Source organism: Microtus pennsylvanicus, chromosome 3 (genome assembly GCF_037038515.1).
Source record: "Microtus pennsylvanicus isolate mMicPen1 chromosome 3, mMicPen1.hap1, whole genome shotgun sequence".
NCBI lineage: Eukaryota > Metazoa > Chordata > Mammalia > Rodentia > Cricetidae > Microtus > Microtus pennsylvanicus.
The window spans coordinates 84,156,177-84,176,160 of NC_134581.1; the positions used below are offsets into that span (position 1 = coordinate 84,156,177).

At 46.0% G+C, this 19,984-nt stretch overlaps 1 protein-coding gene across 3 annotated transcripts in view; it reads right to left on the reverse strand.

The window, feature by feature from the left end:
• Window positions 1-1,701: 1,701 nt before the first annotated feature.
• The window catches only part of Fez1 (fasciculation and elongation protein zeta 1), a 54,589-nt gene continuing 36,306 nt past the window's right edge, over window positions 1,702-19,984 (reverse strand). For all 3 annotated transcript variants that reach the window (XM_075966371.1, XM_075966373.1, XM_075966372.1), the window contains 6 exons: window positions 17,180-17,348; window positions 12,718-12,989; window positions 10,936-11,016; window positions 8,814-8,889; window positions 4,270-4,335; window positions 1,702-2,058 (listed from right to left, as the gene is read on the reverse strand). In XM_075966371.1, coding sequence (XP_075822486.1) covers window positions 2,042-2,058; window positions 4,270-4,335; window positions 8,814-8,889; window positions 10,936-11,016; window positions 12,718-12,989; window positions 17,180-17,348 — 681 coding nt within the window. In that variant the 3' untranslated portion in view covers window positions 1,702-2,041. The remainder of the gene's footprint in view (window positions 2,059-4,269; window positions 4,336-8,813; window positions 8,890-10,935; window positions 11,017-12,717; window positions 12,990-17,179; window positions 17,349-19,984) is intronic.

Consider the following 19,984-nt stretch of genomic DNA (forward strand, 5'->3'; position numbering starts at 1 on the left):
ACAAAATCTTGTGGGATGGCTTTCACGTGCCCTCTCAACTCCTGTTGCAGAAAGGATGACAAAATCAAGGCGCCCTTCTCCCCCTCTCTTTCCGATAACCTCCTCCTGGAATAAGAGGGTCCCAGACACTTGAGGGCTATTTTTAACTACCACTGGCTTTGATTAGCTTGTCTCCGGATGCTTCAGACACCTGCTGGCAGGATAAATTGGGGGAAAAGAAGTGGCTGACCCAGATCTGATAAACCCAAAGTAGGAAAAGTGCGCATGTGTATGTGTGTGTGTGTGTGCGTGTGTGTGTGTGTGTGTGTGTGTGTGTGTGTGTGTGTGTGTGTGTGTGTTATTTCCCCTTTGCTAAAACTGATGAAAAACCCTACAACTGGTACAATGTTAACCTTCCGAATGATCTCATGTCAGCAGTGACCTTCGGCATCTGTAGTCTTGGGGCTGATGAGTTGTAGAATTGAAGTCACTTTCTTGTTGAAGGCCTAGTATTCGTGTCAGTGTGTAGATCCTGATGATCTGTGTGTGTGCTCTGTAGTCTCTTCCACCTCGTGTGGCAGCTCGGTGTCCTCTGTGGGGGTTCTCTGTATTGCTTGGTGCTATGTACAACACAAGACAGGGCTGCTGGGACTCTGACAGCTCCCTGGTAGAGTGAGGCCTCCCTCCTTTACTCATCCTCAAAGGTTGCCTCTTATGTGCTTCAAGGAAGGCAAAGCCTGGGGAGTGAGTGGCAGAGAAGCCACTCTGTCTTTTGGTGTCGTCCTTGTCGGGCTCTCTATGGAGCGACTCAGGTGGCTAAGCAAGCACTAAGCAAACAAGATAACGTCTGCTTGGATGAGGCCTAAGTGTCGGTTTGTCTCTGTCTCCTAAGCAGCCTTAGGTGAGTTACTGACCATGTCTGCTTTGTGACTTTCTCCTCTGGAAAGCCCAGAAGATATGAATACGTACCTCCTTGTGACTCCAGGTTGCTGGGACGTGAGACAATGTATAGAAAGTGATAGGGCTGGCAGCAAGGCATGCAGTGACCACCTTCTTTTGTTTTGAAAGCCAGGAGCATGGAAACTGTCAGTGTTAGTATCTTACAGGCTAGAAGACGAAAGGCAGTGGAATTCAGGCTATGCTAGGACAGAGTCAGCATCCGGGATTAAAGGGCAGTATTCGCCTGCTGTTAGCGAGGCTGACAGTTGCCTGCTATCAAAGCCTGAGACTGCATGAAGGAGTTAGTGCTGCTGGGCCTCAGGGCTGCAGCCAGGAGGAGCCAAGTCATAGGATACTGTTCTTTCCCCACAGGCCACTGAGAATAGAGAGGGCATGGTGACAAATCTCAGTGCTGGAAAGGGGTGGGTACATTCTCCCAGAGAGCTGAGATCCGCAGAGCTACTTCCCTTCAGCTCCGAGACCCCAAATCCAACCCAGCACCCCCGTGGGAGGCGTTGCAGATTCTCCATCTCCGCCTAGCTCCGGACTGGCTAGTTTCTACCCCACATACTATAGCCAAGCAGCGAAAACTGAGGAGACTATGAACGGCCTCCTTCTGTGACATAGGCAACCTCACCACATCACATGGCCCCACCCGTACCCACCACAGGGCCACAGGGCCATGGCCACAGGCCAGCATTTGAGAACAGCCAGACATCATTTCCCTGGAGGGTTTGGAACACACAGCCAATGGACACTAGTCTCCAAAAAGCATGAAGAATATTACTTAAATGAAGGTTTATTTCAAAATTAGTCTTAGAGTATAAGCTGGGCTGAGGGCTGGAGCCAGACTACGTAATGAGTGGTGAGGGCACCTGCCTTCCCCAACACAGGCGGTGAGGAAGGAGCATCACCGGCCCCTGCGCCCGATCATGCATCCAAAGATTACTAGCACTAGAAGCCAACGGCAAAGGACCCCCCGCACGGTTGCTCGTGTTTAATCCAGGTTAAGCTATACATGTTTAAATACACGCAGGAGGTGACATGGTGTCATGCAATCCCAGTGATGGAATGACGTTCCTGCTCCGTGACCTCCTGCAGTGAGGCTGCTCCTCAGGTGAGGTTAGGTTGGACAGAGCACTGAAACAGAAGAGGAGAGAGGTCACACGGAGGTCACGCTGCGCAGAAAGCCACCCCCAAGGACCAGGCCATGGCTGCAGCCCTGAGTCATCTTTCCAGGAGCAGAAGAGAATGACAGGTGTCTGTCACAATAAGCAAGCACTGCAGTCTCCAGGGTCCGTGGAGGATCTAACGCCGTGACTTTACGGAGATGCCTTCCCCGGCCATGCTAGGGTGTAGCTGAGCTACTACTCACAGGGCTGCTGAGAGACTTGTAAAATATGCCCCATAAATATTAACTGCTTTTCTAAATTCACTGACATTTCAGGGGGTCACAGTCTAGGTTTCAGCTCGCCAACCTCATTTAACCCACCTCTACACACTTCTTTGAAAAGCTTCTATTCTTGCAAAGTCTTTGAGAGTCACAAGTTCTTCCTAATTCTTAACCTAAATTCTTCTTATTGAAATTTAATATTAACCCCTCTGATCCTCATAGAAAGAGCACAGTTTGGGATTTCGTAACCAGGTTCCACAAGCCTTTTGCAAGGCTCTAGGTTTTGTGTAAAAGTGAACTCAAAGATGATGGGTCCAAACAATGCGTGCTCATGATAGCAGGCAACATACAAAGAGAAGATAGCCAAACAGTGCGGGGCTTCTCATGCAGGGCTGCAACCACACAGCATGAGGTGGTTAGCCTGGACTTCATCAGGTCTCTTGTTTCATCAGGTACAGATAAACAAAGGAGACGAAAGAATAAAGTAAACCTTGGGCTGGAATTGGGACTAATCTAGGACAAATCTATTCTATAATTTAACAAATGAATTTAAATAATAAAGAAGGAAAGGAAAGGCTATATATGTTTTTTGTTTGTTTGTATTTTTTGGTTTTTAAAGATACATTATTGGCTGAGCTTGGTGGTAATCCTGGCACTTGGGAGGTGGGGGCAGGAAGATCAGGATTTCAAGGTCTTTCTCAGTTACAGAAAGGGTTTGAGGCCAGCCTGGGCTGCCTAAGATCCTGGGGGAGGGAGACAGGAAGAAGGGATGGGAGTGGCTGAGACACAAAGATAGGCAGAGACAGACTTAGGAGATAAATCATCACATTTTATGGACCATCACCAGGTCCTGATGCAAGCAAGCAAACTGGAAACACTGTGTGGGGACCAAGGTGATCTGAACAGCGGTCAGGTCACCAGTGACACACAATGTTTAAGTTTGCCCTTGTAGCCTTCCCTCCTCCCTTTCTGCTTTTCTGGAAATGGAGCCCAGGGCTCATACTTCCAGGCAAGCCACCCATCGCCATCCCCAGTCCTAGTTGGATAATGGCATTACGGCTATGTGTCCAATTCTCAGATTCTGGAAATGTACCCTGAGATCTTTATAAATGCAAAAATACTAACAGACATCTGCTTCAAAACAAAACTGGGATAGGAATATAAATAAGCCTGCTGTGGGCTGGAGAGAGGGTTCAAGGGTTAAGAGCACTGGCTGGGGCTGGAGAGATGGCTCAGCGGTTAAGAGCGTTGCCTATTCTTCCTGAACACCCAGGTTCAATTCCCTAGAGCCCACATAACTCAGAACCCATAACTATCTGTAACTCCAGTCCCAAGGGACCTGATGGCCTTTTCTGGTCTCTTTGGGGACACACAAGGAGAACAAACACATGCAGGGGGAACACCTACATACATAAAAATAAATAAAAATAAAGTAAAAGGTTAGCTGTGAGTTAATCCTCTTTACTGTTGCCCGCACTGAAAACTTCCATAGTAATTCAGAAAGAAGTTACAGGGCAGAAGCTGTGACTCAATGGGAGGATGCTCGCCTAGCATGTATGGGCCCCTGCATCTCCAGTTGTACTCCCTTTTTAAAAAGGTTAGGAAAAGACGAAGTTAATCATGACAACATTCTCCTTTCAAGTTAATGTTAAAACTATTAACTTTTCCCAGGCTTTGTTTCTCCTAACTACATATGACATGGTGCAAAAGCCGCTGGATTTCCAGAGTAAGTTCTTTGTTGGTGTCTTGTTCCTCATGAGGACACGCACTGGTGACCTGAAGTAAGAGAATCTCCCCAGGCCTGGTAGTGAAGCCCTCATGATGACCGTGGGGTTTATAGGACCACAACCTGGTTGACCTGCAGTGGGCGCTCTATGGGGGCTTCAGCATGAGCTCTGCAGCTGGCACAGGAGCCCGGAGGACCCCTTCTGTTTGGGGAGGAGGGTGGATGCTCTCACCTTTTAAAATGTAGTCCGTTAGCAAAGTAGGCACCTTCTCATTATCCTCCTTCATGGCGAAGAGAACTGGAGGAGAGAGAGGGAGATGTGGGCCAAGATATTGTTAGGGTATGTTTGCTTCTAAGGCTAGACAAAGTCCACTCTTAGTGAGAAAGAAATGATATGAGGAAACCTGGTATTCACTGAGTGTAAGTAGGCACAGTCCTCTACAGGCTTCCAAGAGTCAGCGTTCTCAGGATGAGAGCGAATACTTGCAGAGAGAGGTAGGGCTGTCTCTGCAGAGTGGACCTACTGGTGACTTCTTTCGATTTTCCCCTTTTGGTTCATCTATAACTTCTATACCATCTACCAAATACATATCTTTAATAAAAATAAATGAAGCAATAAATAGGTAGAGATAGATAGATAGATAGATAGATAGATAGATAGATAGATAGATAGATAAAAAATGAAGCAATGGCCCAAAATGATAAAATCAGTTTTTTTGGAGATAGTCAGCCTAAATTTTAAATATTAATTGCTAATCACTAATAAAATTGTGTTGTTTGTTTTGTTTTTGAGACAGGGTTTCACTATGTAGCCCTGGCTCATGTGTAGACCAGGCTAGCCACCACCACCCAGCTGAAACTATCTTTAAAAATATTCTACTCACATAAAAAAAATGTTATTGCACCGGGCAGTGGCATACCTTTAATCCCAGCACTCGGGAGGCAGAGGTAGTCAGATCTCTGTGAGTTCGAGACCAGCCTGATCTACAAGATCTAGTTCCAGGGCAGGTTTCAAAGCTACAGAGAAACCCTGTCTCGAAAAACAACAACAACAAAAAATGTTATTGCGATAATCCACACCTTCAATTTATTGATCACAAATAAAGTTTATCCGACAAATCTTTGCTATTTCCTGTGGGGAGGAAATGAGGTCCTGGGTGAAAGTGTATTGTTGACACAAGTACAGCCAGGTCAAGAGCCCTGATGCCGCAGCCCCAGGGAAATGGCAAAACCTTCCTTTGGTCCAAATACAGACGCTATGAATCACTGACCCTTAGCTAAAAACAGTCGAGCATACTACCTTCCTGCTGCCCTTGACTGCAACCTGAAATTGCTCTCCTGCAGAGATCAGATGATTATCAGCTGATTATCGCATCCTGGTTCAGCTGTATGCAATAAACCCACATCCTCAATTCGGATGAATAAAATTAACGTGCTGAGTTTCCAGGTTTCTCCTGGTACATCTCCGTTAGGGTATGTGACCCACCCAACCCCAGCTTTTCTGTCTGTGTGTCTGTCCTTTCTTCATTCCTCAAGTCAGGTCAACTCCAAAGCCATGCAGGTCATAGCAGTTTCCACTACAGTGTTAGACTGTGCAGAGTTGAAGAATTGTGGACTCCCAGGGAGCCTTCACAGCGCTTGCTGAAATACCTACTTGACTTCTACAAGAAACAAACAGTAGGAAAGCTTGGAAAACCTAAAGGCTTTCATAAAAGTTTTAAAACTGCATTTACTGGGGGTGAGACTGTAATTCAATGTTAGGACACTGGTCTAGCTCATGTTCTGTCCCCAAACAAATAAATTCTTTTCTGTTAACTAAACAACGTGCTCACATGTTCACAACTTACACGATAGAAGTCAACACAAGGAAATTCTATAAGAAAGTATCTGAGCCTTATTTATAACTTCAACAAAAGCACCCAACAATAGACTCCTTCACCAGTTTAAGCTTCCTTAAACAAACTAGTGTGTCTAGCCTTTGGAGTCTTATACCACCTACGAAAATGAGAGGTCTACCTATATAGAAGACTTATCAATGAAGAAGGCTGAAGAACATGTATTAGCTTTATAACAAATATCTCCTAACATAGAAATATCTAGAACAGTGCATGAAATTATTAAGTAGTTCTGAATGTGAGACCACAGAGGATGCTACTTCCGGTACTGTTTCTATGCTGCCTAACTCTCCCCAACAGTCGTATGTCACCTTCATAAGCAGAGTGAACAGTGAAGATCAGCAGGCCCTGAGTCAGGAGGCCACCACGACAAGGGTGGGATCCCAGATCCACTTCCAGGATCCCAGATCCAGGTCCGTGTTGAGGCTGGGTAATGGTCAGAACTTGGAACATGGTCAGAACAGGTGAAGAATAGGACTCAATATGATGATACAAATATGGCCAGGGGAAAAGACTGAACCCATAGCCTATCAGGGTTTTGTTTCCTTTATGTCTTTTGATATATAGTCATTTCAACAAAATTAGATGCTGGGGATCCTGGTTTCTTCTGTTTGCTTCCTGCTGTACCTAAGAATTTTTAGTTACACGTGCTACAGTGGGTGTGGGTGTGTATGAGGGCATGCATGTGGAAGGAAGAGAGAGGACTGGAGAACTTGGTTCTCTCCTTCTACCACGTGGTCTCCAGGATGGAACTCAGGTCCCAAGCTTGGTGGCAAGGGCCTTTACCTGCTGAGCAATCTTGCCGGCTCTGTGTTGTATTTTTAGATGCAAATTCATGGAGAGATGGTCCAGCAGTTAAAAGCACAGGCTGCTTTTCCAGAGGACTCAAGTTCAGTTCCCAGCACCCACATGTTGACTCACAACCGTCTGCAACTCCAGTTTCAACGGATCTGATGCTCTCATCTGTCTAATGCGTGCAAGTGCTACACAGTCCTACAGGTCAGCAAAACACCCACACACATCAGATAGTGAACTAAACAAAACTTTTATAGCTCATGAAACTGCAACTATCTGGAAAACTTGTAAAATATAATTAAAATACCACAGTAGTAACCATGATGATGGAGAAAATTAACATTATGGTTTGATCTGAAATGTCCCCCAAAATGTTCATGCACTGAGAGTTGGTTCCTAATTCAAGAATGTTCAAAGGTGGGGCTTTGGGAATGTGATCGGATCATGAGGGCTCTGAAATCATCAATGGACTGATATGTTCTCTGTTTGATGGGATATTGGCAGGGGATGGAAACTTAGGAGGCGAGACCTAGTTAGAGTGTGAGTCCCTGAGGACATGCCCGTGGGGCTCTCTGGATTTCCCAGCAGCCATGAGATGAGCAGCTGTGTCATTGTCCCCTTTCCTCCGTGATGCTCGGTCTCACCATGGACCCGGAAACAGATGGACTGAACCTCTGAAGCAGAGTCAAAAAAACTCTGCCCTCCTTTAAATTATTTCCTCAGGCATTTTGTCAGTTATATAGAACTGACCAGCACACTGATTTGCTTTGTCCACTTTTCCATATCCCTATAGTATTCTAATGCTGGGCCCACTGGTTATAATTTCAAAATAACTGTTATTTATTATGTGTGTGTGTGCACATACATGTGTATACGTTTGGGTCAGGGGTCCTATGTGGAAGTCAGCAGACTATTCTACAAAGTTGGTTCTGTCTGTCTACCTTTCTGTAGGTTCTGGGGCTTGAACTCAGAACTCCAGGCTTGCACAGCAGGTGCTTTGCCCACTGAGCTGTCTCACCGGATTTAGATTTTTTTTTTTTTTTTTTTGCATAGGGTTTCTCTATGTTGCTCTAGCTGTCCTGGAACTCACTCTGTAGACCTGGCTGACCTCAAACTCACAGAGCATGCACAAGTCCCTAGGATCAGTTCACAGTACTGAAAAACCAATCACAGTGCATACTTATACAGATGCAGAAATCTAAACCGAGCAAATGTACTTTGAAGTTAAAATCCCCGATTCTCAAGGACATGATGTCTATGAATGCTGACAAGATCTATTTGCCACAAGATCTGCTTTTGTTCTCCAGATGGCTAGAAAGGAAGCCTTTCTTCACCCTTAACTTGGGGGTGGGGGTGCAGTAGGGGATATTTGTCTTCCTAGGCCAAGTGAAAAGTCCCTCTCCCTTTCTCTAGCATGACCAATAGCCCTGCAGTGGCCCATCCCCTTCAGGGCAGCCACAGTGCATTGAGCAGGCTTGTGAGCTGTCATTCAGCAAGCTCGGTTGCCTGGAAAGAAATGGAATTTCTATCTGATCAACTGAGTGTGTCACCAAGTCTCAGTCCAGAATTTTCTCCTCCTAAGAGAAACGCGATAATACCGCTATCGGACACTGGTCCTTTGAGGTTGTACTGTGTCGTATACAGATGAAAAGCGCTTTATTATGTGTTGGTTTGCATCCCCACCCCCACCCTCTTACCCCACGCCCCCAGCTCAGAATATCTATCAATACAGAACAAAGCATCTTAAGTGAAGAAGAGGCAGTCACTTCCTGGAAGGAAAACTGACTCTATTCTTCCCAAGCAGCCTTGTCCCGCCCCAAAAACCTTCACAAAGCCCAGGAGCTGCAGGGAAAACAGAAAACTCTGCTCACCCCTCAAGGTCCTCCCCATCCTTAAAAAAAAAAAAAAAAAACACCTGGGGGCCACAGCAGGGTATTTAAATTTTGTCTTGTTCAAGGGGATATGATACGCAGAGAATTTTGCCCCATGCAAAACTATCCTAGAGAAATCGGGGAACTGAGAACAGGAGGTGCACAGGCCAGGAGGGATGGCATCCTAGGCCTGGGGCTGAGGAAGAAGAACTCACTGTTTGTCAACATCTGCAGGTCTTCCACGGAGGGAGGAGAGGATTTCTTCTCGTAAGGGATGACCGTGTTCAGGTACTGCCAAGACAAGCAGGGCGGGCAGGGCCTGAGTTACTGCTCCCTCTTGGGTTCAGGCACAGTGGGCAACTTGCACAGAGACCATGCTTTGCTTTAAAATCTGGGCACCACCCACTCTCACTGGCACACCGCTACTTCAGAACTCACTTCTCCTACTCATGTATCTCTAAGGCAAGGCTTTCCCCCACATTCAGTGGGGGGAACTCCCCTTGCCCCAACTTCCACATTCTTTTTTGTTGCTGTTGTTTTCCTTTTTGGAGATGGGGTGCTTTGTGTAACAGCCCTGGCTGTCCTGAAACTCGCTCTGTAGACCAAGCTGACCTTGAACTCACAGAGATCCACCTGCCTGCCTCCCAAGTGCTGGGATTAAAGGCAGGTGCCACCAACTGCCCTGCAAATTCTACATTCTTAATATAAAATCTTTTTTGTTCTCAGAACCTTGGAGAGTCTTTCTCCTCTCAGATAATAGCAGGGGCAGTGGGTGCAGTGCAATTTAAGAAGGAATTATTTCTCTTTTGTCAAATGACATATCCACCCCGCCCAAGATCTTGACTGTCAGATTTGCTCCCTCTTAGGACACGACAAAGCAAACCCTGAGGTACCCACCCAGTGGACGTCAAAGACCCAAAAGCCAGAGAGATCTTGCCAGGCCCCAAGGAAGCCCAAGGTGATAGGTTCAAGGTCAAGCGTCCTGGATTGTAACTTGGGCCCTGTCACTGGCAGTGAGTCCCTGGAAAACTGCCCTATGACTCTGGGCCTCAGTTCTCCCAGGAATAGGAAGGGCTGGTTAGATGTCGTCTAGGATATGGCTGTAAAATTCTAATATGTAGGATTCCATTTCAACCGTTCAAACAGCACACATACTTCACAATCACTCATCCCACCCACACTTGAAAGTTGCCAGTGCACGCACTGCCAAGCCTATTAGATTTTCTGTTCCTCCAGGCGGGGGGAGGCCAGGACTTTTCATCTTGGCACCTCCAGGACCTAGCAACAGATCACAGCACATAACCAGCAAAGCTGTTGATCTCTGCCTTAATAGCCAGAACTTCAAGCTGCATCACAGATGCTGTGGTTTGGATGTAATGTGTCTTCCAAAGGTCCGTATGCAAAGCCCTGATCCGCAGGGTCATGGTACCTGGATGCACTATGGCCTTTTAAGGCTAGGATCCAGGGGGAAGTCATTATGCAAGCCTTTCAAGGCTACTACTAAGTGTTCTCTCTTGGACTTTTATGTGTCCCACCCCCATTCTGTCTCCGTTTCTCTCTTCTCTCTGTCAAATTTAACATGGGCCTGTTTGTTCCTACACACCCACACCCACAGGGATGCCATCTTACCAAATGCCAAACCAATAAAAACAAATAAAGTTAATAACTTTCTAAAGTTAATTGCCTCGGGTATTTCATTGCATTACTTCAAAGCTGACTACATGGAAGTAAGAAAGAGACATCACAGTGTGACTTACAATCAGAGCTAGAGGGTAAAGAGGTGGTATTGAAGGCACTATCTCAGCTGGCCATCCAATATGAGAGAACTGATTAGGCACTAAGATGGGAATCTATTGTGAAACAGATCCCCCAATACACTTTATTTTTGTGGTTTGGGTTGTGAGCCTAGTCTTTAATAGCTGGGGCATCTCTCCAGCCTGTATTTTATTCTTTTTTTTTTTTGTTAATACCTGGAGGGACAGCCGTGGGTGCTGGGAACCGAACTCTTATATTTTTGGTTGTGAGCCTAGCCTTTAACGGCTGAGCCATACCTCCAGGCCTGTATTTTATTCTTAAGGCAAACCAATTTATAGATCTCCTTTTGGTGTTGAGTTTTAAGTTTTATTCATGTCCCAGAATTAAAACAAAAACCAAAAACGACCTTTGAAAGACATTTTCTGTGTCTTTCTTAGGAGTGGAATAAAATGTTAGGGTACCTCACACTTGCCCAAATTCTGGGATAACTTCTGTGCCTCCATCCCCCTCACTTGTGGTGCAGAAGCTGAGCTGTTAGTTGTCTAAAAGAACAAAAGAGCAAACTCTGCTGCACATACATACCTGTCTGTCGGCTCCCGAGGAGCCAAAGGTCTGGCGGATGCCACTCTGCAGAATGTTGGAGATGCCTTCCATGCTGAAGCGCTAAGGAAGAAACACACTCAAGATGGGCAAAGGCTTCCTGCCCCAGTGTCACCACCCCAGGGACTTCTGTGTCTTGGCTCAAATGCTCACCAGCTGTCAAACTGCCTTGGATAAGTGGCAGATAACGTAAGTCATTGGCTTGCACAGATAAGCCAGAATTTAAGCAAGAATAGTAGTTAGCAGTTTCAGAGATTCATCTTGGTAAGTCCCTAAGGGCTACAAGACTCCCTTGTCACTCTCTAGACTTCCTCATTTCGTCCTGTATCATGTAAACAAAAGTAATTCAGAACAATGCATCTCTGGAGAACTATGATGCCAAGATCGTAGGGTGAAGCAGAGAATGCAGCTATCAGGAAAGGCAGGCTTCCAGAAGTGGCCTGGTCCAGGAAAACTTCAAGAGTCACATGGCCCAGGCTTAATTCAATAGGTTTGTGAAAAGCAGCTTAGATAAGCCTATGGACGTCATCCTGTTAATAACCATTGAGCCATCCAGCCATTTTCTGGCGTGGACCACATGTAAACCATTGTTGCTTCACACAGTTCCAGCATTTCGACTTTGCAGGCTACAGTTCCTGGCACCTTTTATTTTTGTTTTTTAGCAATTCTTGCTATGTGTTATGGGAGTTCCCTTATGGCTTTCCCTTTGGGAAATTTTGTGTGGGCTTTGAAGGATGAAAATACATAAAATGGCAGCCTCTCTAAACAAAATAATTCTTTGGAAAAATATCCCTGCCGCCGTGGTACCATATAGCGTGATAAATCTGCCTGCTCCCACACAAGTTAACGTCAAGCTGCCAGGAAATTTAGATAAGTAACACATGCTTAATAAATAAAGTATATTTGATAATCAAAATGTATAAATTCCTAAGATCTATCTACTCGGGTTCACAGTAATGTGTATCTAGCCTCGTCTTTGTTCACTTTAAGCTTTAGCTATTTGGATAAGCCATACAAGCAACTGCAATATTCTAAAATGGAGTGTCTGATCCTCCCTCCCCCATGAAAGTCCTTTTCCCAAGGTCAGGCACTTAGACAAGTCTCTAGTTCCTCAGGGGTTTAAAGAAAGTTTCTGCTTGCTAAAAAGGGAAACATTCCTGTCTCTGGCGCAAGGAACTTGTGACCTTTCCATTAACAGACGAATGAAGCCTATTAACTTGTCAAGGTCAATGCTAGCTTCTTCAAACCCTGACCATAAGTCACACCCCAGCTCACACGCCCCCTTTCTCCCATTTAGTCCTATATGCAAGTATAGAATATACAAGCTGTATTTTTTTTTCAATAAATACACTGGTTGCCATTCGAATTCACCCTCACTTCCTATCCATTTGAACCCCACAGAAGCAGGTCTCTGGCAGTTTTCAGCCATTCAAACAGCCCAGCGATACTCTACACAGGCCCCAAAGGGACCAGGTTGGGCAATAATCCATGCCACTGGCAGAGATCCTGAACTCCATCTTTTGAAGGACCTTGAGAATGGGTCGTATCTACTTACTTTTTAATTCTTATTCAGTATGTCCTCCATTTAGACCAGAGGCCTTCAGGGAAGACAGACAGACAGGAGGCATCCCCTGCTTTCCTGACCCACTGTCACATAGCTGGAACTCGGTAACTGTTTAGGCGTCTACTACAGGGTGAATATCAGGACATGCGATGGTTAGGGCTCCAGGCTGGCTGTTTCTAGTGTTCTGGTTGCTCACGTACCTTGAGAGGCATCTGGTTTCCCTTCTCTATTCGGCTGCTCTGCAGGCTCAACCCCTTCTCTTTCCGTCTCTTCTTCATCAGTTCCCGTTGCTCCTTCTGCTTGTTCTGAACCTCAATGAGCACCGTGATGAAGGAGTTCTTCACTTCCTTCTCAAACTCCAGCTCGTCTCTGCGGGCCAGCTGGTGGACCAGTTCCTCGGAGAGGTCACGGATGGCACCCTCTACCTGGTCCAGCAGCTCTGTCAGCTCAGGCCCAGACATGTGCCTCAGCCCTGGAGACAAAGATGGATTTGGAAAGTGATATCTTCAGACAGGCATGAAAATGCTAGAGATAGGATCATTCCTGGATGGCGTCCCCTCCAACTCCTTAGCATTTCTCTGAAAGATCTTCATAATTTAGGGGAAAGGTGAGGAGGAAAGAGGTGTTATATCATGTATAAAAGAGAAAAACTAGCCGGGCGGTGGTGGCACACACCTTTAATCCCAGCACTCAAGAGGCAGAGGCAGGCGGATCTCTGTGAGTTCGAGGCCAGCCTGGTTTGCAAAGGGAGTTCCAGGACAGGCTCCAAAGCTACAGAGAAATCCTGTCTCGAAAAACCAAAAAAAAAAAAAAAAAAGAGAGAGAGAGAGAGAGAGAGAGAGAGAAACCTAAGACAGGTGGTGGTGGCGCACGCCTTTAATCCCAGCACTGGGGGGGGGGGGGGGGGCAGAGACAGGCAGATCTCCGTGAGTTCGAGGACAGCCTGGTCTACAGAACTAGTTCCAGGACAGCCAAAGATACACAGAGAAACCCTGTCTTTTTTTTTTTTTTTTTTTCGAGACAGGGTTTCTCTGTAGCTTTGTTGCCTGTCCCGGAACTAGCTCTTGTAGATCAAGCAGGCCTCGAACTCCCAGAGATCCGCCTGCTCTGCCTCCTGAGTGCTGGGATTAAAGGTGTGCGCCACCACCGCCGGGGGAAACCCTGTCTTAAAAACAAACAAACAAAGTAGAGGAGAAAAAAGTGTCCACAAGGGAGCACGGCACTCTGTAGCCAGTGAAGGACGTGCCCGGCTTTGATACCTTGTTCGCTTTCGTCTGCCCTCTGTCTCTGTCATAGTCACATAGAATGGGTTGATGGGGAAAATACCGCGGCTTTGGTATCTGTGATGAGCACTGGCATAAGGCAGTGTTTTCTCCCAAGAAAGTCATGAGACAGTTGGCATCAACACGAACATGACCTGAGGGTGTATGGTCCTGTGCCTCAGTCTGCACGGCACTGGGGAGACCCAGGGAAGACTGGGGAAGGGAAGGGGAGAATGAAGCCTTATCAATCAGCAGGCTACTTCCAGAGACAAAGAAAAGGAACCAGAGATTACAGACGTGGATACTTTTAACATCTTGTTGCATAAGTCTGTGTAAATTATAATATCTTTAGATCACTGTCAATGAATTGACTCTTCAAAAAGGGCAGGAAAGCCAGGCACAGTGGCACATGCCTTTAATTCTAGTACTTGGGTGGCAGAGGAAGATGGATCTCTGTGAGTTCAAAGACAGCCTTGCTTACATAGGGTTTCAGGACAGCAGTCACGTCCACATAGTGAGTCACTGTCTACCAAACAGACAAGTAAACAAAGTAAAGCAGTAGAGACATTTTTTTAAATGTGTATGTGTGTTTTACCTGCATGTATGTAACTGGTACCCACAGAGGCCAGAAGAGGGCATCAGATCCCCTAGAACTGGAGTTACATATGGTTCTAAGTAGCCACGTAGGTGCTGGGGAACTGAACTTGGGTCCTTTGCAAGAATATCCACTAATCTTAACTGCTGAGCCATCTCTCCAGCCCTTGCTGTTTTGTTTTTTGAGACAAGGGCTCAGTATGTAGCCAGGGATGGTCTCTATCTCTCACTCCTCCTGCCTCAGCCTTCCAAATACTGGTACTGCAGGTATGTGCTTGCCACACCCAGTCAGCAGAAACGATTTTAAATCTTCCTGGTCCAGGGCTGAGGATGAACTGGGTGGCAGAACATTTGCTTAGCATGGAAGAAGCCCTGAGCTCAGATCCTAGCAAGAGAGAGAGAGAGAGAGAGAGAGAGAGAGAGAGAGAGAGAGAGAGAGAGAGAAACTCCACCAGAAAGAAATGATCATGTGTTGATGAAAGAGAAGCCAGCTACTTATGTATTGAAATGTTTCAAATGACACTGTATCCCATAAGCACACTAATTTGCCATATGCCAATTAAGCATATTAGTAAAATAGATATAATAGATTTAGGGAGCCCCTTTTCTGTCACCTCAGGGCCCTCTTTCCCTTCTCATTCCTGCTCAGCTTGGGTGTCTGCTCACTCAGTTGGTTCTTCTTCTTGCTCTGTTTTGCTCTTTGAGCTGCCCTCCTCCTGGTTTTTGTTTTTTGTTTTTTTTTTTTTTTTCCATTTCACTCTGCTTTGCTGATTGCTTCTGTTTGGGCCCTTTGTGTGGTGAGAATGGCCTGACTGGGCGGGTGCTGAATGCAGCTAGGCATCTAAACCCACTCCATCACCCTATTGGCTTCCTGCAGTGACCACACCCTGCCTGCTTCATCTCTTCAGGGCCAGGCAGTTTTGCTTTCAGGACGTGGTGCCTGCTTTTTTTTTTAATCTCAATTTTTGCCACCTCTTCCTGAAACTTTGACCAAGGTTCCCTGACCGACGGGGGCGCCTTCTCTCCCAGCCCCACCCTCTCATTCCCAGTGGCCTGGCTGCAAGAGCAGGCCTCCTCCTGTAGATCAGCATGCACACCGTCATCCCTGAGATGGCTGCTGATTTGTACGCCGTTTTCATTTCACGCTTCATCTAGCCTGCTCTTAGTCATTACGATAAATCTGTGTTAGAGATCTCGGTAATGTGAGACAGGCATTAAAGACTGGACTCCGGAGTTCATCGCCCTGGTTTCAAGAGCTATCTGCACTGCCCCTTATAATGTACACAGGGTGCAAGGAAAAGCATCAGTTGAAAATGGGGTCTTCACTCTCCCTACTGAAAGAAAGGAAGAGTGTTGAGGGTGTAGCTCAGTGAGAGTGTATGCATGAGGCACTGGGTTCAATTCCCAGCCCTAAACAACACACACACACACACACATGCACGCACACGCACACACACACACACGGGAGGCAGAGAGAGAGAGAGAGAGAGAGACAGAGACAGAGAGAGACAGAGAGAGAGAGAGAATTTTCCTCTTCTCTATCTCCCTTCTCTCTTAGAATTTCTCTGTCTGCCCTTCTCAAACATATATTAAAAATTTAATAGTTAAATAAGCCTCCTCCCATCTCCACAGTTCAGGAAGATTTCCTCCAGGAATTGAGAGCCACTGCTTTGAAATAAATGTAATCATCACGACTTAATCTCCCACTGTTCTGGAAGCACAGGGCCTAGCTCATCCACCTGACTACAAATTGCAAAACCTACTTAAGGTAATGGGCTCCATTCACTTAGTTATAACAAGAGTACAATCTCCTTCAGCTTTTGCTCTCCTTTGGAGGATTGCCTGTGATCTGTAGACTGTTCTCATTTAATGCTTACTCAGTAATAAAATTGCCCCCCAACCGTACTTTTGTGGGAAGGATTTTCGGAGTGGCAAGGAGCTTTTGTTTATGATTCTATTTCTCCAACTGTGGGCTTGGACACATCCCTTAACCTCCAGATGAGAATTCAGTCTTGAGAGGCATGGCGTGAAGTTAGTTTGAGGATGGCACATGGGAAAGACTAAGACTGCTAGCTCTTATTCCCTCTTTCTGCCTCTCTGTGTGTCTCTGTCTCTGTCTCTGTCTCTCTTTCTCTCTCTCTCACACACACAGAATACTGGAGCTTGGACCTAGGATACTACGGGCAAATGCTACAGTCACTGTCCTACCGTGTGTGTGTGTGTGTGTGTGTGTGTGTGTGTGTGTGTGTGTGCATACATATATTCAGTGTCCTAGTTATTCTACATTAGTCTTGTTTGGTTACCTTTAGCTCTTCAATTTTATTCTACGTTTTTGTTTTTTTTTTTTTTTCTGTAGGAACACTGACTTTTCTCCTATTACCAAATCAGGAAGGTGTTACCTTTCTCCTGGATTTTCAAACTGCTCTAGGGCAAAGACCAAGTTCTGACAGCCAAATATAAACAGTACCTGGATGGGACACAGTGGCACAGTCTTTTTTTTTGTTTTGTTTTTCGAGACAGGGTTTCTCTGTGGTTTTGGAGCCTGTCCTGGCACTAGCTCTTGTAGACCAGGCTGGTCTTGAACTCACAGAGATCTGCCTGCCTCTGCCTCCCGAGTGGCACAGTCTTTAAATCTGAGGCAATCTTTTAATCTGTGAGGTCAATAGCAGTCTGGTCTAGATAGCGAGTTGCAGGCCAGTCAAGGCTGCATAGTAAGAACTCTAGTACAAAATATATATCCACAAAAAGCAGTACCTGGCACCAAGGAGGAGTCTGGTCCTTAGTCAACCCAGCCCAGAGCCCTCACCTTCATAGGACCAGTTTTTGTTGAAGGTCTGTGTCAAGGCCTGCATCTCTTGCAACAGGACTGAGTCTGCCTGGGATGAGATGTCTCCTCCGTCCTCCTCTTCCAGCACCTCCTCTTCCTCGTCGGGATCCGGGGAGCTCTGCATCATTTCTTCGATCTCCTCAATCACCTAAGGATACAGCACAAGCTCTGGTCCCTCCTGGGGTGCTCCAATTCACCTGAGTACTCAACAGCATGCCTAACTCATTCTCTGTCTTCATAAATATTGGATAATAATAAAAATAGACCCGATCAAAGGATTGCACGTAGTCTGTCTTTAATGTAAAGCACTTTCGTGTAAACCTCTTCCAAGCGCTCCATTTAGATGAATGCATTATTGGAAATTAGCAGCTCTTTCAGGAAATGAAGCAGGGCTGCCTGGAAGTAAACATTTACTTCAGTTTGCTGAACATTTTGTTTCTGAGTTGGAAAGTATTGTATCTGCCCAACTATAACACAAAACCCAGGCCATTAATTGTCACACTTCTTGCAACATGGGGGAGGGGGGAAGAGGGGGAAGGGATGCACACATTCCCGGAACAACTCCAAACGAGGAGGAAAACAACTGTTTCTCCAGAATTCTCCTAGACAGGAATCGAAGCTGTCCAGTACAATCTGAAGCTAAAGATCATAAAATGATAGGACAACCGATGTCTGGAGAGGAAGAAAAAAAGGCAAGAAGCCCAGCTCTGAACTTTACTGTTAATGGAGCTCAGCTCCTACAAGCTGTGGGTCAAGACAGACGCTGACACACAGAATGAATGAAGTGGACACTAGCTGTTGGCACATAAAGAAAGGGAGTAAGCCACGCCCTCATGAGGAAGTGGGTCTGGATGCGTTTAGTGGCAACAGCACACTTAGACACGTCCTTCTCATCCCAGTGCTGTGAGGGACTCAACTTCTGACGCCACCTTTAGACGGTGATCTTGGAGCCAGGTCTTGTCCTGCTGGGCTGGACTGGAAGTAACAGGCTTAGGGTTTCTTCTTTTGAAATAATTCCTGTTGTTATACACAGACTTTCTCAAATCGACCTGCAGATTGAGGACATGCCTCGCCTTTGAAAGGCATTTTATAAAATGTGACCAAACAGCACAGCCCTCCTTCAGGGTTTTCTGGCTGAGAGTAATTTCCCTGTGACTGTGATGGTCCATACCAATAGTCATCTGGGAGGCAAACCTCTGAGCATGGCTGTGAGGGAGTTCTAATTAAGTTAGCTGGGGAGGTCAAACCCGCCTTAAGTATGGGTAGCACCATTCTATGGGCAGGGAGTCCTGGAGGGGCCAATGTGGAGGCACACACCTTTAATCCCAACACTTGGGAGGCAGAGGCAAATGAATTTTTGAATTCAAGACTAACTTGTTCTAAAAGATGAATTCCAGGTCACTCAGGGCTATATACTAAGACCTGGTCCTGAAAATAAAATAAAATAAAATAGAAAGGAGAATGTCGCGAGCCACCTTTTTGGGGTGACTTCTGCCAGGCTCCTAGCCACAGCGGGTTCATACATTCCAGGGTAGGGGCATGAAGATTAGAAAAGTTAGGTAGGAGGAACAGAGATAAGAAAGAAGCACACAGAAACATAGGATAGTACCAGGAGGGCCATTCAGTCTCTACTGCATACTGAGTTCTTACTTCTGAGTTCTGAGTCTGCCCGTGTTTAATTTTCCATACACCTTTATACCACAGTACAAAAGGGGGAAGAAGGCAAAAGACTGCTTTGGCATGATACGAGGGACTACCAGAACAGTTACTTGCCCCAGTACTTGAGACATCAAGCCATTATTTCTGTTGTTTGGGCAATGAACCCACCCTAGACCAAGTATCCTGAAGGCAGCCACTCCCTAGTTCAGTATTTGTTCAAATTAATGAAAAAGGTGACTAATAGAGAGCCTATCAATGCGGCACGATCCCTCCCTTCAAGTCACAATAAAAACTGCTAGCCCTGGACCTGTAGAGCTGAGTCTACAATTAAGAGCACTTGCTGCTCTTCCACAGGTCTTGGGTCCAGTTCCCAGCACCCACCTGGTAGCTCTTGTTTGTAACTACACTTCTAGGGAATCTGACACCCTCTCTAGGCACCAGGCACCAACATGCATAGAGGCTCTCACATATTAGACATAAAGTAAAAATAAATCTATTTTTAAAAATTATTATGTATATAGTGTTCTGCCTGCATGTTAGTCTGCATATCAGCAAGAGGGCACCAGATTTCATTATAGGTTGAGTTTGAGGCCAGCCTGGTCTATATAAAGAGTTCCAGGCCAGTCAGAAACAAAGCAAAACATGTTCTTTTTGAGATAGGGTTTCTCTGTAGCTTTGGTGTCCTGGAACTAGCTCTTGTAGACCAAGCTGGCCTAGAACCCACAGAGATCCACCTGCCTCTGCTTCCCGAGTGCTGGGATTAAAGGTGTGCGCCACCACTGCCTGGCTTAGACATGTTCTTTTATTTTGTGTTTGTTTTGTTGCTTTTTGAGACAGGGTCTCATTCAATAAGGTTAGCCAAGAGCTCCTGTCCCTCCTGCATCTCCCTCCCAAGCACTGCATTTACAGGTATGGACACCGCACCTGTTCTTGACATGATTTCCTTCAATCCCGTATCTTTTCTTTTCTTTTTTTTAAGATTTATTTACTTATGGCCTGGCAGTGGTGGCACACACCTTTAATCCCAAAACTCAGGAAGCAGAGACAGGCGGATCTCTGTGAGTTCGAGGCCAGCCTGGTTTATAAGAGCAAGTTCCAGGACAGGCTCCAAAGCTACAGAGAAAC